This window comes from Agelaius phoeniceus, chromosome 11 (genome assembly GCF_051311805.1).
Source record: "Agelaius phoeniceus isolate bAgePho1 chromosome 11, bAgePho1.hap1, whole genome shotgun sequence".
NCBI lineage: Eukaryota > Metazoa > Chordata > Aves > Passeriformes > Icteridae > Agelaius > Agelaius phoeniceus.
Window position 1 is genome coordinate 4,012,171 of NC_135275.1, and position 20,820 is coordinate 4,032,990.

General features: G+C 41.7%; 1 protein-coding gene across 1 annotated transcript in view; it reads right to left on the reverse strand.

Annotated features, from left to right (window-relative positions):
• Window positions 1-211: 211 nt before the first annotated feature.
• The window catches only part of PPARG (peroxisome proliferator activated receptor gamma), a 57,883-nt gene continuing 37,274 nt past the window's right edge, over window positions 212-20,820 (reverse strand). The window contains exons 4-7 of the mRNA XM_054640038.2: window positions 17,831-17,969; window positions 13,021-13,220; window positions 7,993-8,443; window positions 212-799 (exon numbers count right to left, since the gene is read on the reverse strand). Coding sequence (XP_054496013.1) covers window positions 552-799; window positions 7,993-8,443; window positions 13,021-13,220; window positions 17,831-17,969 — 1,038 coding nt within the window. The 3' untranslated portion in view covers window positions 212-551. The remainder of the gene's footprint in view (window positions 800-7,992; window positions 8,444-13,020; window positions 13,221-17,830; window positions 17,970-20,820) is intronic.

Sequence of the window (20,820 nt, forward strand, 5' to 3'; positions counted from 1 at the left end):
GGGGGGATCTCTCCTTACAGCCCTTTGCAGAGCTCTGCCAGTGCCCAGCCTTGTTATGGAAGGCATGAACGTTTTCACACCTGACACTTCTCCCTTTGGCACTGCAGGCTCTCCTGGGAGGTTGCACCAATCTGGGACTGAATTTTACTGTGCTGCTGCCTCAGGAGCACAAACCAGAACGTTAATGCTTCAAACATTTCCCTGGGAATGCTCGAGGAGAAAGGTTTTTATTGAGTTGAAAATTTAAGTGCATGCTTGAGTGAAGCACCGATCATACTCGGACAAGCGATTGTAAGAAATAACGTAGTTAAAAAAATTAATTCTGAAAATACTGCCAACAATTTCATGATATAGATACTTTTAATATTAAAAGTAAATTGTAAATGTGTCTTTATAAACAATATGCATAAAATAGATCTACTATACTAAGCTCTCTCTTTTTAAATGCTGTTTCACAGTAATCTCTTAGGCACGCCAAGTTTTTCCCTCATAGAAATAGTGCAATCTGAAGAACATACATCATGTCAGGGGATTAACAGCTGCTCTGCTCATTAATACAGGTCCTTGTAGATCTCCTGGAGCAGAGGATGGAGGCTCATGTCCGTCTCGGTTTTCTTGATGACCTGCAGGAGCTGCACGTGCTCCGTGACGATCTGCCTCAGGTCCGTCATTTTCTGCAGCAGCTTTGCAAACAGCTGAGAGGACTCGGGGTGGTTCAGCTTCAGCTGCAGCTCCAGGGCTTGCAAAAGGTTGTCCTGAATGTCTTCAATGGGCTTCACGTTTAGCAACCCCGGGCGGTCTGGGGGAAAAAAAGATTGGGAGTTTATCAGCACCATAACATCGATTTTCTGCATTAATTTCTTATGTGATTCTTAGCAAATTCAGATGGCATTGCCTGGGAGCTGTCTGGCCATCAGGCACTTTGTAAGGTTTCACTGGGATCTGCTCAAAGGAGTTTTAGGATTTCGATTTCGATTTAGATTCTAATTTAGAATTGGAAATATTCCCCCTAGGTGGTCTGGGGGAAAAAAGGGTTGGGAGTTTATCAGCACCAAACATTGATTTTCTGCATTAATTTCTTATGTGATTCTTAGCTTACAAAGGTACTTTGTAAAGGATCTGCTTACAAAGGGTACTTTCCCTGGGATCTGCTCAAAGGAGTTTTAGGATTTCGATTTAGATTCCAATTTTAGAATGGGAAACATTTCCCCAAGGTGGTCTGGGGAAAAAAAGGGTTGGGAGTTTATCAGCATCACAGCATCAGTGCCATGCATTAATTTCTTACACATTTCTTAGCAAATGAAGCCTTTACAGATGGCATTTCCTGAGAGCTGTCTGACCATTGGGTAGTTTGTAAGATTTCACTGGGATTTGCTCAGAGGGGTTTTAGAACTAGTTTTATACTCCAGAACTAGGTTTATCCACTGACACTTCTCTAGGTTTAATCTACTGCAGTGGATTAAATTAGTGGATTTTCCACAATAAACTGGGAGTGTGTGTGGGAAAAAAAGAGTGAGATTGTTGGGGGATAAACAATCTGTATCAGGTAATTCACTTCTGGAAAATTAATATGTACTGATGGGTTTGCATGTAGCTGCTGTCACTAAAAATGTTTCCTGCTAAAGTGGATGTGAACCCATCAAAATTTAAAAACAAAAAAACAAAAAAACAAAAAAAGAGGAAAAAAAGAAAAAAAAAGAAAAAAAAAGGCATAAACTCAACTTCTGCAGATTATTTGATTCTCCAGCACTGAAAGTTAATGAAATGTTGAACGTCTAAGCAATGCAAGATGCTTAACTTTGTTAAATTCTCACATATGACAATGAACTTGTTACTGCTAAAGTACTTAATACTGGGTAACACATCCCAACTATCATAATAAATCATGAAAAGAGTCAATAATTTAAATAAAATTTGCTGTGTAGCTTGAAATGATTTTCACAGTTTGATCAATAAAAAGTAGTGCCTACTGCAAGCCTTAAATCACTTGCCTGAGGCAATAATTCCATTTCAGCAAGGAGGAGAGGCTGATCTCCATTAAAACCATAAAAAAGGAGCTGTTATTTCCTGTGATCTTGGTAACCTTTCTGAGCAGAGAGTTCTCCTAGCTCAGCTCGAGTCGTGCTGGCAGAAAGGCTGGGAGAAAACAAAGCTCTTTATAAATACACGGCTTTACCTCATGGGGAAAACTGCAGTGTAAACTAAAAGGCAAAGCTGGCAGGAAAACCAATGAGGGAGCCATGAAAACCAAGGTCACTGATCAGGAAAGGATACTCAGCGCTCCAGGAGTTGAGGTTTAGGCAGAGTTTTTCAAAGATAGGAATAAAAATAATTTTGAGTGTGAACCTGGATATTTGTTTGTCAGTGTGCTCGTCTTGCAGACATCATATATTTATCCCATCCGACTGATAACCCCATAAAATCTGGTTCTGAAAGTCTGGAGTAAATATAAAAAAGGTTCCTTTTACGAATTTTTGAGCGGTTTTTTAAGGATACCTAAAGAATTTTTGATAAATATTAGATATTTATTTTTCGATTACCTGAATGCATTGCATGGGCTGCAGAATCGAGTTGACATCTTTCTGAAAATTGCCGAATTTCAGCCTTTCAAAGCTGGTAACAATTTGGGGCTGTGATAGCTTTAAATTCCCCTTGTGTGCTGCAGCTGAACTCTGAGCCAGCTGGGCCTGACTCAGTGTGCAGGGACACAAGAAATCAGAGAGCACAAAGACGCGGCCTCGGCTTCCCCCGAGACCCAGCTCCCTCTGCCCCCTGCTCCTTTGGGGTGGGAAGCTTTGGGGTGTGAGCTTTTCAGGAGCCAATCCCCATTCAAATGTTGGGCTTCAGAGTCCAGGAGGAAACTCCACTGGGTCTGGGATTTAGCAGGAGCCCCCTGAGTTTGGGTGCCTGGGATTACAGTGGCTAAAATCCTGAAAAACCCCAATCTGATGATTTTTTAATGACCCAGTGGGACCAGAGGCAGAAAAGATGACTCTGACAAAAGCCTAGGAGATCATCAGATGTTATTTTTGTATAAGCCAATTCAAGAGGAAGGAAAATTCCCATTGAAGGCAAGAGAGATTTTTCATGAATGAGAACTTCAGGATATGGGCAGTGTTTTTTGGGTGTTGACAGTTTGCTTTACTTTCTCAGTAAAAACCTCTTACAGGGGGAAATGCTGCTTCTGTTCCAAGAAACTTATCTAAATCAGGAAAAATAGGAAATAGGAGGCCAAAGCTTAAACATCCAGCTATTATGGTATATTTCAAGCTGTTAAAATGCTCTTAAATATAGATCTGCTCCAGAGCAATTTGGTTTTGTAGCAAAAGGTGAATTTTGTGTAGTGAGGAGCTGCAGAGGGATGTGCCTTGCAGGAAAAAGAGCACCACAGTTCCCTGCTATTTATTATATTTCTTTACTCACATTTTCTTTATGTTTTCATTCATTGTCATACAGCTGCTTCAATTGGTTTGAAAACTGCTTTAAAAAATGTTCACAGTGACTGGGAAAGGCCAATACCCCCAAAGTTCTGAGAGCAAGCAGTACTACTTTGTGTAAGTTGATATTCTACACTGTCTCAGGGGAAAATGTTTGTTTGTTTATTTGGATGCTTCATTCATGTCCCTAGCAATAATTACAATCTTTTCTACGTGGTCCTCACATTTGACATGGCCACCTGCATGTCTTTACATTTTATTATCTTTGAATAAATGCATTTTGCTTTTAAATGCCCATTTAAAAATCTCAGTGAACAAACAGGCAAAGATCTGGCTGGGTGAACACATGTGCTCCTCTTTTCTTTTGCTGAGGCAGATGTGACTCAGCACTTTGAGGTTTGTCTTCTGAGACTGTCACATGTGCTGGAGTCACCAGGAGTTTGTCAGAACAAAGAAATGCTTTGTAATCAGAGCAAGAACTGCAGATCACCACTGCAGGCATTGAACCAGAGTGCAGGATTTGTGTGGCACTGAAATAGGAACTACTGCTTGGTAATAGCCAGGGATAAAACTTCAAAGTTTGCTGAGCTGAGAATGCAGCAAAATCATTGAATACAGTGTTTGCACCAGGAGCATGGACTTGTGGCCTAAAATTTAAGGTAAAAACCACACAGAAAACAGAAAAAGTGACTTTAGAAACATCTCTGGATTTAAAAAGCAGTTTGACTGCACATGGACTGGCAGGGTGTGGGTGTTTACAGGGATACTCTGCTCCAAACACTGCTGGATCCAAATATTCCTGCATCCCAACATTCCTGTACCCAAACACTGCTATATCCAAGCATTCCTGTATCCAAACATTCCTACATCCCAAAATTCCTGTATCCAAACACTGCTATATCCAAGCATTCCTGTATCCTAAAATTCCTGTATCCAAACATTCCTACATCCCAACATTCCTGTATCCAAACACTGCTATATCCAAGCATTCCTGTATCCAAACATTCCTGTATCCAAACATTCCTACATCCCAAAATTCCTGTATCCAAACACTGCTATATCCAAGCATTCCTGTATCCTAAAATTCCTGTATCCAAACACTGCTATATCCAAGCATTCCTGTATCCTAAAATTCCTGTATCCAAACACCGCTGTATCCAAACATTCCTGTATCCAAACATTCCTGCATCCCAACATTCCTGTATCCAAACATTCCTGCTCTATCCAAACACTGCAGAAGATAATACACAAAAATTCGAGTCCATCCACGCTGCAAAATTCCCTTTTGAGCTTTTTCTTTGTTTGACAACAGCCTGCTTGAGTGAGTTTGCCCAGCTCACAAATGTGAATTATTCCAATAAGGTTTGCAGTATTATCTTTCCTGCCCAAACTGAGCCATCCAGCTCATTCTCCCTAAACCTTCTTGTGGCAGAGTTCATTTTCTGCTTGGATGGATTTGTGATTTTTTAAAGATGTGATTTTTTAAAGATGTGATTTTTTAAAGATGCTTCAGTTCTTTTCCATGTATAGCAGAGCACTCACTACTGACTGAGGGTGAGAAGAAGAAAATCTTCCAAAAGAATCTTTCCAAATCTCATTTAACCAAAGTGTGTCTTTTAAAGTCACTACAGCTGGAAGGATGCTGTAAGGAGGGTTTGGTGCTGCTGCTGATGGCCAAAAGCATTTCTGTTGTACAGACCAGGTGAAATCCCATGCTCACACAGTCTCTCTGTCTGACCAGCATTAAATTCAGAATACAAGACTTTGTTAAATTCAGAATACAGGACTTTGTTAAATTCGGAATACAGGACTTTGTTAATTCAGAATACAGGAGTTTGTTAAATTCAGAATACAAGACTTTGTTAAATTCGGAATACAGGACTTTGTTAAATTCGGAATACAGGACTTTGTTAAATTCAGAATACAAGAGTTTGTTAAATTCAGAATACAAGACTTTGTTAAATTCGGAGTACAGGACTTTGTTAATTCAGAATACAGGAGTTTGCTTGCATTGACTTTGTTTTACAGCACCAACAGTAAGAGCAGCTCTGCAGAAATGAGTTCAGAGAAACATTTGGAGTAGTTGAGACACACAGAGGCTGCACTGAGCGGCTCAGGAACAGTGAAATCCACTGTGGGAGTATTTCCCATCTGTTGCTATTACAGTTAATTTGTCAGCTCCTTATTGCTGTGATTTGGGCTTTTTGCCTTTTGAGATAACATGCACAAGCAGCTGTTTGGTTATCAAAAGGCTAAAGAGTTTTATAGGATTTGTGGCAAACTCCAAACACTTCCCAAGGAAAAGCTTTCCATGTGTGATGTTCCAGCTGGAATTATCTTTCCCTTGCCTTTCTCCCCTTCTGTTAGAGCTGCACAAGAGCCAGTCCCCCTGGAGCCAGCAGAATTAGCACAGTTTCACCAGGTAATCACAGATTCACTGACATTCAGAGCCCCTGGCTGGGATCTTTCTGGGTTTCACAAAGTGGTTTTGTGTTAGAGATGTTTGTACACAGGATTTCGTGAGGGGATTTAAGCATTGCAGGGTGCCTGCAGCAAGTCAAGTCCTCGAGGTGCTCTGCTTTTGAAATCCTGTTCTCAGTGAAATCACCCTGCTGTATTCAAATAGTTCTTACACAAATACAATTTTGCAAGGGTGTAGCTCTTACAGAAACATCTGAGACAGCTGAGAAACAGGACCCAGTTTTATATCACACAAGACATTTTAACACCCAGTTCAATAGATATCATACAAAGCTTAATTGTCTTCAAAACATAAACTTTTTTTTTCAAGCAGTTGTCACGTTTTTTGGAAAAAAAAAATGTTCTGCAAAAAGATAGGGAGGTCTTTGTTGGAATTAAAGGATCTTCCTAGAAAGGACTGATTTATATTTAAATGGATTGATGTCTCTACATATTTGTTTCAGAGTTTTGCTACAGTTACTTGATTCAAATTCATTAGTTCTTTACAAGTCTCTGTTTACAAATTATCCTGGAAAAAAAAAAGAGACATGCTGATAAATCTGGTTCAACCCAGTTCATTCTTGTATGTGAATCACTGTCCTCCTGCAATCTAAAACCTGAGACTGGTTACATCATTCCTATTTCCTCTGGTGGAAACCAAACCCTGCTGAGGACAGGGCTCTGCTGAACACAAGTTCCCTTTTTGCAGTGAGGAGTGAATTTTGAGATGCCTTTGCTCATCTGTCACATTTCATTATACCAAACCCACAAAATGTTGGCACGTTCTGAGCAGTGCCCTGAGAGGCCTTGCATCATTTCTCCTCTCCCATCAAAACCAACCAAAAACACCCCAGCAAGGTGTTTTCCTTCCTGAATGAATGCAGAGCCCTGGGGGATCACAGTGCCCAAGGTTTGCACAAGGAAATTTCTGGGAGGAATTCTTGTTGGGAGCGGAATCAGCGGGACAAATTCTGCTGTGACCCCTTCTTTTTCCTGAATGAAACCCAGTGCCAGGAGGAACTGGAGGTGAGTTTAAATGCAGATGTACCTCAGAGTGCCCTCCCAGCAGCAGGGCTGCTTTTGGAACACTAGCACGAGGTTGTGTCTGATTGCTGAAATGTAATTTAATAACGAAATCCTCGGCTGCTCTGCGGAGGAGCTGAATCCAGAGCGTTCAGCACATTCCTGCCATGGATGTGTGCAGCTCCACCTTGGGCCAAAATACACATAAATCAGTAGGGCAAGATTTTATTTGTGCAACATCACTGCCTTGGGAGTGTTGGCCAAAGGAACAGAGCTTCGATGTGTCTGGAATAAATCTGAAGGTGTCTAAGGGAAATAAATCCTGGTAGGCAGCACTAATTCCCAAACCAGAGCAGTGACATCACCTCAGGAGCACAGGACACACTGGATGGCTGCAGAAAAGCTGAAATTCAGTGATTTTTCTGTTGAATGTGGGCAGTTTGATACCTGGGATTTCAGGTTCATGCTTTGCTCAAAGTGTGCTGTATAAAGATACAGCTGAGGAAAGCTGAACAAGCATACAATGCCTGGGTTGTTTTTTTTTTTAGGTGACCATAATTCTCCTGAAAAATGCATTTCCCCCTCCTTTTAAAAGCAAACAAAACCTTGCACAAATGGAAGAACAATGAAAAGCACCATAACCCTGTAAGCCCAATACCACTTCTGCTTTGGAATTGTTCTGGAGTCAAAGCTGTTTGTGGTCAATTAACAAGCCACACAATCTAATTAAGAGTTTAAAAACCAAAAAATCTCCTGCAGAATTTTAGCTCCTGGCAGTGAAATTCCACCCTTCCTGTTTTCCAAAAGATAGCCCTGATTTTGTTTTGTGCCTAAATGAACTGATGACTCAGCAGGCATTTCCAGGTCCATCACTAATATCAGGGCATTTCCATTTTCAGTTTCTGTCTGGAACTGAATGAAAGGTGAACAACAAAAAAAGCTCTGTGTAAATGCACTCACTCCCAGCCTGAAGTGCTGAGCACTTTGCTGTTTGGGCAGGAGTTAAAGGTGTCAATTCCATAAAATCCCATATAAAACCTCTAAAATCCCACATAAATAAGAGAGCACTTACCTCCACTTAAGATAATGACAGCTATAAATATTGCCAGGTCACTGTCATCTAATTCCAGTGCATTGAACTTCACAGCAAACTCAAACTTGGGCTCCATAAAGTCACAAAAAGGTTTCCTCAGGCTCTTCAGGAACTCCCGCGTCATGAACCCTTGTCCATCGGATATGAGAACCCCATCTTTATTCATCAGGGAGGCCAGCAGGGTGTAGATGATCTCGTGGACCCCATATTTGAGCAGAGTCACTTGGTCGTTGAGGTCGAGGTTGACAAAGCCCGGGATGTTCTTGGCAAACTCGGTGATCTCCTGCACGGCCTCCACGGAGCGGAACTGGCAGCGCTGGAAGATGCGGATGGCCACCTCCTTGTTCTCCTCCTGCAGGGGGGACACGTGCTTGCACTTGATCTGGTCTTCCCCCATCATCAAAGAGTTCATGTCATAAATAACGAAGGGCTGAAACAAAGGGAAATTCCTGTTACTCCCAAATGTCCTCCCCGAGAGCGCTGGAGTCCTGAGGAACCCCAAGAGAACTCAGCAGCAACCCCTCAGACATCTCTGAGGAACACATCAAGGGTTCCCAAACAGTTTAATTATCCTGAAGAACCTGTCAGGGGCTCCCCAAATAGCTAAATTGTCCTGAGGAACCTAAAGGGCTCCCAAAATAGTTAAATTGTCCTGAGGAATCTGTCAAGGGTTCCCCAAAGAGTTAAATTGTCTTGAGGAACCTGTCAAGGGTTTCCCAAAGAGTTAAATTGTCCTGAGAAACCTAAAGCGTTCCCCAAATTGTCCTGAAAAACCTATCAAGGGTTTCCCAAAGAGTTAAATTGCCCTGAAAAACCTATCAAGGGCTCCCCAAATAGTTAAATTGTCCTGAGAAACCGAAAGGGTTCCCTAAACAGTTAAATTATCTTGAAGAACCCATCAGGGGTTTCCCAAAGAGTTAAATTGCCCTGAAAAACCTATCAAGGGCTCCCCAAATTGTCCTGAGGAGCCCATCAAGGGTTCCCCAAAGAGTTCAATTGTATGGAGGAACCTAAAGGTTTGCCCAAAGAGTTAAATTGTCCTGAGGAACCTGTCAAAGGCTCCCCAAAGAATTAAATTGTCCTGAGGAACCTAAAGGGCTCCCAAAATAGTTAAATTGTCCTGAGGAACCCATCAAGGGTTTCCCAAAGAGTTAAACTGTCCTGAGAAACCTAAAGGGTTCTCCAAATTGTCCTGAGGAACCTAAAAGGTTCCCCAAATAGTTAAATTGTCCTGAGGAACCCATCAAGGGTTCCCCAAAGAGTTAAATTGTCTTGAGGAACCTGTCAAGGGTTTCCCAAAGAGTTAAATTGTCCTGAGAAACCTAAAGGATTCCCCAAATTGCCCTGAAAAACCTATCAAGGGCTCCCCAAATAGTTAAATTGTCCTGAGGAACCTAAAGGGTTCCCCAAAGTTTTAAATTGTCCTGAGAAACCGAAAGGGTTCCCCAAATTGTCCTGAAAAACCTAAAAGGTTCCCCAAATAGGTAAATTGTCTTGAGGAACCTGTCAAGGGTTCCCCAAAGATTTAAATTGTCCTGAGAAACCCAAAGGGTTCCCCAAATTGTCCTGAGGAGCCCATCAAGGGTTCCCCAAATAGTTAAATTGTCCTGAGAAACCTAAAGGGTTCCCTAACAGTTAAATTATCTTGAGGAACCCATCAGGGGTTTCCCAAATAGTTAAATTGCCCTGAAAAACCTATCAAGGGCTCCCCAAATTGTCTTGAGGAACCCATCAAGGGTTCCCCAAAGAGTTCAATTGTATGGAGGAACCTAAAGGTTTGCCCAAAGAGTTAAATTGTCCTGAGGAACTTATCAAGGGTTCCCCAAATAGTTAAATTGTCCTGAGGAATCCATCAAGGGTTCCCAAAAAGTTAAATTGTCCTGAGGAACCTATCAAGGGTTCCCAAAGAGTTAAATTGTCCTGAGGAACCCATCAAGGGTTCCCAAAGAGTTAAATTGTCCTGAGGAACCCATCAAGGGTTCCTCAAATAGTTAAATTGTCCTGAGGAACCCATCAAGGGTTCCCAAAGATTTAAATTGTCCTGAGGAATCTGTCAAGGGCTCCCCAAAGAGTTAAATTGTCCTGAGGAACCCATCAAGGGTTCCTCAAATAGTCTAATCATCCTGAGGAACCTATCAAGGGTTCCCCAAAGAGTTAAATTGTCCTGAGGAATCTGTCAAGGGCTCCCCAAAGAGTTAAATTGTCCTAAACCTATAAAAACAAATATCCTCACAATGTTCAAATGATTTACAGAAAGGCCAAGTAAAGCGGGGAAGGAGCACTATTTTAAAGTACCCAGAGTTTTGCCTTTTCCTTTGTTTGTTTGCTTTTTGTTTTATAGAATTTTCTGGAATTCCAGAATTCAAAGTTTGGAATGTTGAACAAAAGGTTTAAATGATACTGCTTTTACCTGAATTATAACAGCTTCTATAAAAGACAATCTAATGAGTGGAAAGGAACCTTCTTTTTTTTTTTTTTGGCAGAAAGACAGAGAATATTCTCATTTTGATTCCTTTATTTACTTTCATGTTCCTTTCACGTTCTATCCTAGGAAACACTGCAAGGAATATCAACTTTATGGTATTGATTAACTGATAAATGAGACCTTTTGCTGTCAACTCCTGTAAAAATAACCACATTAGGATATGTTTAAACCCACTCAACTTGTCTTTGGGAAAGCAAAAACAAATACCATGCTACAAACCACAATTCAGAACACAAAAATGAGGCTGACTGTGAAATAAACTCAACTGGAACAAATCAATTTTGAAAGCAGCTTAGCAAAAGTGGTGCCAGAATACTTGCATTAGGATCTGGAAACAATCTCTTCTAGAATATGCAAAAGAAGTTCCTGGGTTTAAAGAAGTGGTTATGTGAGGATTTCTCAAATACATTTGAAGAATCTTTTCCTCAAGAAGATTAATGACTAATAGTTCATTGCTGCACTGAACAAACCTCCCTGATAGGAATAGGTTTGTTAACAAAATTGATTAATTAATTCAATTACAAGGGATTATACTCCAACAATCAGACTAAAGAAATAATTTTTTAAAATGGAAGGTCATTTCTGATTGCAGATTCTAATAGGGATGCTGATTCTCATGGTTTTATGTTTACAGCTCCAGCCCATGACATTCCAGGAGGGATTAAATTATTTTCCCACTTGTACTGAGGATTTGCAGTGTGAAACTGAAACAACAAACACACTGCACTGAGAAAAGCCAGGAGAGCAGGAATGTTTCAGGTAATGACATTTTTTGGCAGCAGCAAAGCCATTAAATACATATCTGTACATATGGATATGCACACACATGGAATAGTGGAGTAACAGGACTGCAGCAGACGCTTTCAAAATGCATATTTTGGTTCTAGTGGGCAATTTCTTCCTGTTCTTTCTAGTGGGAGCACCAAGTACAAGAAAAAGTCATTATTAGTCCATGCCCACGTGCTTTAGAAAGCTGATATTACACCACTCATCCATGATAGATGAAAATCAAGGAGTTCAAAATAGCCAAAGATTTTTTTAAATAGAAGGATTCAGATGAACTTGAGAGTAGACTCTTATGTCAAATGAGCTCTGTATACCCCAGGAGATGATGAATAACTCATTCTGGTCTTGATACACTCACTTGCATATCCAGACATCAAAAATTAATTCAGATCATACAGCACCTAAAAAATAACACAAATTTACACTATGCCCATAGTGAACAGTTTGATGCTCCAGAGCATCAAATCCATTGATAAAAGCATGAAAGTTGAACCATTAAATCCTGAGTGTCTTTCAGTGGTATCTTCAAGAAAGACTTGAAAGTTGGCAGCACTGAGAAGCTGGATTCTGTCTACTGCCTTATTGCTGTTTCTAATGTGCCAAAGTTTAGAAACTCCCAAGGAAAAAAGGAGAATTAATTGATGCAATTATACATTTACTGGGTGAGGAGTGCAGTGGTGGAACTTTCAGGCACGAGCAGGTTGCACAGCAGTTTCTGCAGAATAAATAAACTTAGCTAATTCAAACTTGATGCTGAAAAGTTACTCACATTGTTAGTGCCCACCACATCTTTTATGTGAGGGTCCAACCAATTTCTGGACAACATTAAAATTATTATTTTAACTGCCTTTAAGGAAAGGAAGAAATACCTTTTTGGAGCCTGAAGTACCTCTGAGTTCTTTGCAGTCTTTGAAATTATTAAGGAAAATAAAATACACTCTCTGTTGTACTCCTGACAATAAAATTTCTGCCAATGATTCTAGAAAACACATCAAGCTAAGAGTTATAAGTTGTGGAAAACTATTTTGTTCTTTAGGTATTAAAATACTGTTACCAACATGATCAGATATTATTTATGCTCCTCTCACTGATACAGAAGATTATTATGGATGGCAAATGAAGTTTCCAAGGCAACCCACAAACCCACTTCTCACTATTCCTTGCTTTTCCAAGATTTTCCTGTCCATTCTCCTAAAATTCCAACTGCACCAACACAGGGCACTGATGTGACCTGAGATAACCCAGAGAAAAGCAGGAATTCATCGGAGCTTCATAAGAACGAGCATCACATAAGAATGTGCTGGGGCTGGAATCATTTGCCACTTAGGAAAAGGGATATTCCTCAGGGAGCAGCAATTCCTGACAGCTGGAGAGCCACCTTCAACAGATAGTGTGGGAGATAACCTCTGGGCAAGGAGAGGGAAAACGGGAAGAGAGGATCAGGGAATACAAAAAGGTTAAGGTGACCTTCAAATTCTTGTCCTGGTTTCAAGTATTTTATTAGGTGAACTTGGAGTTTTTTCAAATAATGTTTACTTATCCTATCTAAAAACATTTCCTGTGTTTCAGAGACAGCTTGAAATGTGTAACTGCCAACAGCAAAGTGGGGTTTTTTGGTGTTTTTTTTTTTTAGGCTCGGTGTTTTGTATTTTGGCTTTTTTTAAGAGCTGCGTTGTCAGCTCGGCGAATCATTTACTCGGAAAAAAAGGAAGCAACAGAAAGAAGAGGGAACTGACTGATTTGTCTGTCGTCTTTCCTGTCAGGATGGCCCTCGCCTTGGCTTTGGTCAGAGGGAAGGACTTGATGTAGGAGTCGTAGAGGTGCTTGGCCAGCGCGCGCAGGTCGGCCGACTCGGGGTTCAGCTGCTCGATGTCGCTGGAGATCTCGGCCAGCAGCTTCTCCTTCTCCGCCTGGGGCATCCGCCCGAACCTGATGGCTGAGAGCACCACAAGAGTTACAAAAACCCACACTTCAGGGCTTCCCTGCCACCTTCCTGCACCACAAGAGTTACAAAAACCCACACTTCAGGGCTTCCCTGCCACCTTCCTGCACCACAAGAGTTACAAAAACCCACACTTCAGGGCTTCCCTGCCACCTTCCTGCACCACAAGAGTTACAAAAACCCACACTTCAGGGCTTCCCTGCCACCTTCCTGCACCTGCACTTGCACCTCAAGAAGCACATTTGAGTTCTTGTTGCCTTTCGGGGCTGAAGTTTGTTCTAGACGGGGTTAGGCAAGCAAGGAAAGAGAATTTTCTGCATTTAGTCAAAACAGCTGGAGAGCTTTAAAGAAATGTAAACAAACAAATCATCTCTGGGCCCATTATCATACCTTGCTTAGAAATGCAAACCCCCTGGTTCTACCTCCAATCTACATAAAATGCAAAGAATATTTAAGATAGTAAAGTTCTGTTGGCTCGGGATGGGAACCACCATTGAGCCTTGTATTGTTCTGGGCAAATCACCACATGGATCTGAGGTTCTTCATTTGTTTAGAAACAAAACCCTCACATGCCTTGCAGGATGGAATTCCTAAACAGTTCAGCAGAATTTAACGTAGCAAGTGCTATAAATTGTCAACAGCAGAATGAAGGAATGGGGAAGGAGGTTGGGCAGGGAATAAAAAGCTGGAAAAGGCTGAGTTGTTCGTGGCACTTCTGTGTATCTGCAGTATTGAAAAACCAGGAAATGATTCTACCTCATCAGATGAGCTCAAAATTGCTCAGATCTCCTCTGCACCTCCTACTTTTCCATCCTGTACTTCCTAAGCAAGACTATTTATCCATGTGGGGACTGACTGTTTCAAATGAGCCATCAAAATCAAGACTGATTTATCACATGATATTTCAGTAAACAGAATTTATTTTGTTTTATGAAAACAAAACAGAACAAAAGAGCATCCAAACAAGAAACGGAAGGAAGAAATCAAAGTTTGCATTTTGGCCCTAGGGGGAAATAGAAATATTATGAATATTTTTGCAGTGATTAGTGTGTTCCTTGGATAAAGGAAAAGTGCTGCTAAGATCATATAGAGATGATTTTACTGGGGATGTTTGTTTTGGAAACAAGCAGCCACTTTTCTGTGAGTTTGCTGCAATGTGTTGATGGGCAAACAGGACATTTTTCTCCAAGAATAAATAATTATGCCAGAACACATCTCCCCTCTCCATTTTTCCGATATTATATTTATTGATCAGCTGTCTTATTTCATGTCTGTAGAAAAAATGATTCTTTTTATGACTGAATTCCTCTTTCAGCAACCTCAGTCTGGGAGTGAGATGTGCTGGATATTTCAGAATTACTTGGGTGCCCTTGATATTAAATTATACTGAACACCCAGCAGGAAACGATTCTGTTGTGGGCCTGCTCCTGAGAGCTGAGGTTTGCAAAAGCAGATTCATAATCTGGAATCCCACTGGCCATTCCATCAAAAAAAAAGGTGATCAGGACTCAAATGCATTTTAAATACAACATTTCATTATAAAGTATATTTTAAATATGTTAGCAACAAGGAGGGTTGTGAATCAAGAGCTCCTATCTTACAATTTCATAGACATAGGATTTATTTTTCCATGGAATAATTTATTCTAAATGTCTTTGGTATATATTTTATTGGTGAGATATCAGATGCAGCAGATTCTGTTCAATGTTTGTTAGCATAGCAGGCAAAATCTGGGGCAAAATCAATTTTGTGGGAGCATCCTAGCAGTTTCCTTTTGTAAAAATCCTTGTCACTGTCATTTTCAGGGGGCTGAGACAAAACCAGGGAGAGCTCAGGCAGCGAGAGGTTGATGGGAGGAATTGAGAAAGGAGGATTTTAGATGGGAGGAGAAGGAGGAGCTGATGCTGATGCCACTGCCAAAGGTCAGGCTGGGAAAGGAGAGCCTGGGGAGGGATCAGCAGGGCTGGGAAAAGCCTGGGAGAGCTCTGGAAATCTGGCTGGGGGGGTTCTCTCCCAGCTTCTCTCCCAGCAATCCCAGACTCTGCAGGTCTGGGCAGGAGCCTGCAGCTGGAGCGTGGATTTCTCTCTTTCCTTGGGCAGTTCCTCCTTTTCTTGAATTCCAGCATTGCCCAAATGTCAGGAGCAGAAAGCCAAGAGTGAACACAGTCAGTCCCTTGTGCTGCATTCTGTCCTTTCTGTGGAAGAACTACAATATTCATCCTCAGCCCAGATTTTACCTCTTGGAGAAGTTAAATGTAAAAAAAGATGGTTGTTTATGACTCTTCTGTAGGGCACTGCTCTTCTGATTGTCTGGATTATTTCTGGGCATAAAGGAGACCCCAGCTAGCCCATAAATGCAGTTTGTTCCATTAGAAACACAAGGTAAAGCCAGGCTGGGTACCTGTCTGATTTTGGTGGTGGAGATGTGCCCAGATTGAGCAATCCCCTGCTCCCAGAACTGATGACAAAGACATTGCCACGTGTTTTTTTCCCATTCCAGTAGCTGAGCTACTACCAGCAGCACTTTTAGCAGAAGAGAACAAAATAAATGACATTTCAACACAAAAAGAACCAAGCAGCTGCTCAGTGGCACTTGAGAACCCAGCCTGCACCACTCAGGGTTAAGCCCAGAGCTGCACTGTGGCTAGAGAAGGAAAGGAAAACAATATTCCAAGCATGAGAACACCACTGTCTTCTTTAACCTTTAGCCAAGTGGTATGGAGCATTTCTACGTGAAAAAATGTGGCTGTAGCTGCTGTGTCTCCTTGCAGTCCCCCTTTTGTCCTGATCATTTTGCAATAATACATCCACACAAGACTGGAACCCTCAGGCACAAATAACCCACATTCTGCCTCAAAGCATTTAAAATTCTGGTAATTTCCCTACCCAATCTGGAGATGCAGCATTAAAATGTGTCTCAGTGTCATTGGTGAAATCTCCTGGTTCCAACTCCAGTCTACATAAAATGTAAAGAATATTTAAGATATTAAAGTTCTGTTGGCTGAGGGTAGGAACCTGGGTAGGAACACATCCAGTGTTGCATTTCTTTATGCTTCTCGGTCCTCAAAGGTGAAATTCAGCTTTTTTTGATAAATTAGTTTATAAATTAGGAAGGAACAAGGGCGTTTTGTGCAAGGCAACGCACCCAGAGCGGGCAAAATGAAAAAGGCAAGTGTAGAAAGCAATGTTTGAATAAATAACACTGAGTCCTTGTAGGGAGAACTCCTGGTTGGAGCAAAGGAAAACCTTCCTTGGAGCCCTGGGGCAAATGGCTTTGCCCTTTTCCTGCCTCCCCAAATCCCAGAAGCTTTGGTTGCCACAGCTTCTGCCTGGGCAGTGGCTAAAGAGGGAAAAATGCAGCTGAAATGTGAATTTTAAAGCTGTTCTAGATGCTGTAAGGCAGAGAATGGTCTGGGCCATCCCTTGCTGACGGAGCTGCCCATGGATCCCACGGACACCACTGGGAGCTGTGCTGCCAGGCCAGGGGAGAATTTGGCATGCACCCTGAAAATAATAATAATAAAACCCTCCTAAATTACTATAAAATTACTATAAAAATACCCACAGTAGCATTTCAAAATTAGATTTATTTTTAAGTGTTACTGTTGCATCCCAGGAATTTGAAAACCATATTTTCTATTAACAAAACATTTCCCAGACCAATTTACATTCAGTGCATGTATTAACTTTGCAAACCACAATCCAGCTTTCCTCTTGGGGACAGCACACTCATTTTTTATATTGAAAATAATGAAAGTCCTAAAAAAACCACAGTGAAATTATTTTCCCAGTCATGTTTGCAATTCTTTACCCTTAGAATTACATAAGTCTCTATGTTATGACATTTAATTCCTGTTTTTACTCAGCTTTGCCAAAGCAAGGCAACAAAGAATCTTCATTATGTCCTTCTGCCCAAACATTCATAAGTATTTCCACATGAATTGCTCTGGTAATTTTAAAGTTCAGAGGGATTTTCTCCTTGAGCAGGATTGTGATATTCTTCCTGCCATTACTTAAGGTAAAGGAGGCAACCACAGATAGGGGTGCCCTAGAAAGGAGGAGGATGGGGATTTTTAAAACTGTACAGTTCATGAAAATGAATATTTTCATTTCAATTTGTTGTGTTTTAGTGCTAATTCAGTGATGCCAACAGCCCTTGGTAAGTGACCTGTACAGCAAATTCAAGTTGCTGTTATTCACAAAGCTTCAGATTCTCTAATCCATATTTCCTAATAAAGTCTTTGGCTTCCAGGAAAGGCATCTTGAACCCCAGGAGGAAAAAGGGTCTGGTCAGAAAATGAAACAGTGAAGTGAAAAATAGCAATTACACAAAGGATATATTCAGGAGGAACTCCTAATGAGCAGGAATGATGGAGAGTAAAAGCAACTCATGTTACACTATGTATTAAAGCAAGAAAAGCAAATCTCCACCTGTCTGATTTTGATGTGAAAGCAATTTTAAATCATGGAGAGGCTCCCAAACCAGGGCAATCTCTCTCTAAACTGAAGATGTGGGCATTCCAGCAGCACTCTCAGGAGCTGTGCTGATGCCCCGTGCTCTTCACCAGATGAAGCACTGCTGGCTCAGAGTCCCCAGCACTCACCATTGTGTGACATCCCAACAGCCAGGCACTTCTGGAACCTGCAGTACTGGCATTTGTTCCTGCTCTTCTTGTGGATGCGGCAGTTCAGGTCACAGCGGTCGTAAATCAGCTTCAACCGGATGGTCCTCCGGAAAAAACCCTGCAGGGACAGGGAAACAAGGAAAGGATGGGACAGGGAACAGGGAAAAACCCTGCAGGGACAGGGAAACAAGGAAAGGGATGGAACAGGGAACAGGGAAAAACCCTGTAGGGACAGGGAAACAAGGAAAGGATGGGACAGGGAACAGGGAAAAACCCTGCAGGGACAGGGAACAGGGAAAAACCCTGCAGGGACAGGGAAACAAGGAAAGGGATGGGACAGGGAACAGGGAAAAACCCTGCAGGGACAGGGAAACAAGGAAAGGGATGGAACAGGGAACAGGGAAAAACCCTGCAGGGAAAGGAAAAGGGAAAAGGATGGGACTGGGAACAGGGAAAAACCCTGCAGGGACAGGGAAAGGGAAAAGGATGGGACAGGGAACAGGGAAAAACCCTGCAGGGACAGGGAACAGGGAAAAGGATGGGACAGGGAAACAAGGAAAGGATGGGACAGGGAACAGGGAAAAACCCTGCAGGGACAGGAACAGGGAAAGGGATGGGACAGGGAACAGGGAAAAACCCTGCAGGGACAGGGAAACAAGGAACGGATGGGACAGGGAACAGGGAAAAACCCTGCAGGGACAGGGAAACAGGGAAAAACCCTGCAGGGAGAGGGAAACAAGGAAAGGATGGGACAGGGAACAGGGAAAAAACCCTGCAGGGAGAGGGAAACAAGGAAAGGATGGGACAGGGAACAGGGAAAAAAACCCTGCAGGGACAGGGAAACAAGGAAAGGGATGGAACAGGGAACAGGGGAAAACCCTGCAGGGACAGGGAACAGGGAAAAACCCTGCAGGGAGAGGGAAAGGAAAAGGGATGGGACAGGGAACAGGGAAAAACCCTGCAGGGACAGGGAAACAAGGAAAGGATGGGACAGGGAACAGGGAAAAACCCTGCAGGGACAGGGAAACAAGGAAAGGGATGGGACAGGGAACAGGGAAAAAAACCCTGCAGGGAGAGGGAAACAAGGAAAGGAAGGGACAGGGAACAGGGAAAAACCCTGCAGGGACAGGGAACAGGGAAAAGGATGGGACAGGGACCCGGGAAAAAACCCTGCAGGGACAGGGAAACAGGGAAAAGGATGGGGCCAGGAAAAAGGGAAAAGGATGGGATCAGGGAAACAAGGAAAGGGATGGAACCAGGAAAACAGGGAAAATGATGGAACCAGGAAACAGGGAAAAGGATGGGACCAGAGAAAAGGATGGGACCAGGGTAACAGGGAAAGGGATGGAACCAGGAAAACAGGGAAAAGGATGGACCCAGGGAAAGGGATGAAACCAGGGAACCAGGGAAAGGGATGGAACCAGGGAAAGGGATGGAACCAGGAAAACAGGGAAAATGATGGAACCAGGGAAAGGGATGAAACCAGGGAAACAGGGAAAGGGATGGAACCAGGGAAAGGGATGGAACCAGGAAAACAGGGAAAAGGATGGAACCAGGGAAACAGGGAAAGGGATGGAACCAGGGAAAGGGATGGAACCAGGGAAAGGGATGGAACCAGGGAAAGGGATGGAAGCAGGGAGCTGCCAGGGCATCCTGGCCCTGCTCCACCCACCCAGGACACGTGAGAGATGGATTTCCAAAGGAAGCACAGCTCCTGTCACCATCCTCTCTGCTCCTGTTCATCCTCTGATCTAGTGTTTCCAACCCCATTCAATGGAAGGATAAAATTCCCAAAAAGCTGGAGAAGCTTTAGGGAATCAGTGGGGTTTAAAGGACATTAGGGATGGCATTTAAGGGCACGGCTCCAAAGGAAGCAAAGCTCTGTTTGTCCCACTGCTTGTGGGAAAATGATTATGAACCAAATGGGACATTTTCAAAATATAAAGCTCACTACCAGTGTAAAAAATTCGTTGAAAACAATGACAAACCAAAAATTCTGCCAACAGCAGTTCAATTTCTGGTGAATTAAAATGCTTCTTATTTCTCTTTCTACAGTTTAAAGATGTTTTTTTGGATCAGTCATAATTAATTAATACAGTTTATCCAGAGTTATCTCCCTTTTTTCCTTGTAAAAATTATTTTTTCCTCACAGGGAATAATAACAGTACAAGCATGATGCCAACTTTTATTTATATAATTAACTGTAATTTAAGTAATGTACTTTGTACTTATTGCTTTATGTGTGCTCCTAATTCACTGCTAAGAATTTTATTTAAGCTCTGGATTGGTTCTTTCCTTTTAGTTATTTTCCTCAAGATACTGAAAATGGAGAAGATAGGAATTTCACATCAAACTCTAATGTTTTTCTTTGAATTCAATGAAATATTAATAATTTAATTCTCTGACATTTCTTCCCTCATTCTTGAGGACTGCAATTTTTACACCATTCATTTGTCCTTTAAATATTGTAAACACTAAATATCACTGACATAAAAAATCAGCGGGGTTTTAAAGCAGCAAGCACATTCCTCAATACCATCAGACTTCTCTGTAGTCACCTAAAATGTGTAAAATGGGTAAAAACCTCGAATTAATCAGAATAACAGAGCCTGAATTTTAATTGCTCAAAGTTTTGGAGTTGGGCATGAATTTGGTGCATTCTAAGAATTCAGACTTTGTGCACATGACACCCAAGGAAGGGAATGAAATATACTTGCATGATTGAAAGAAGGGGAAAAAACACATGAAAAAATTTGAATAGATCAATACAATCAACAAGAAAAAACCCTAAGCTTTTAAAAAACAAGCAAGGTTTTAAAAAACAAGGTTTTGAAAAAAGCAAGGTTTTAAAAAAAAAGCAAGGTTTAAAGAAACATCTGCTTATTAACCCATAAATTATATGCAGAAAAATTGACGCAAAGACCTAAAACTTTTTTTTTTTTTTTAAAGCACAAAGGTGTGATTGTCCC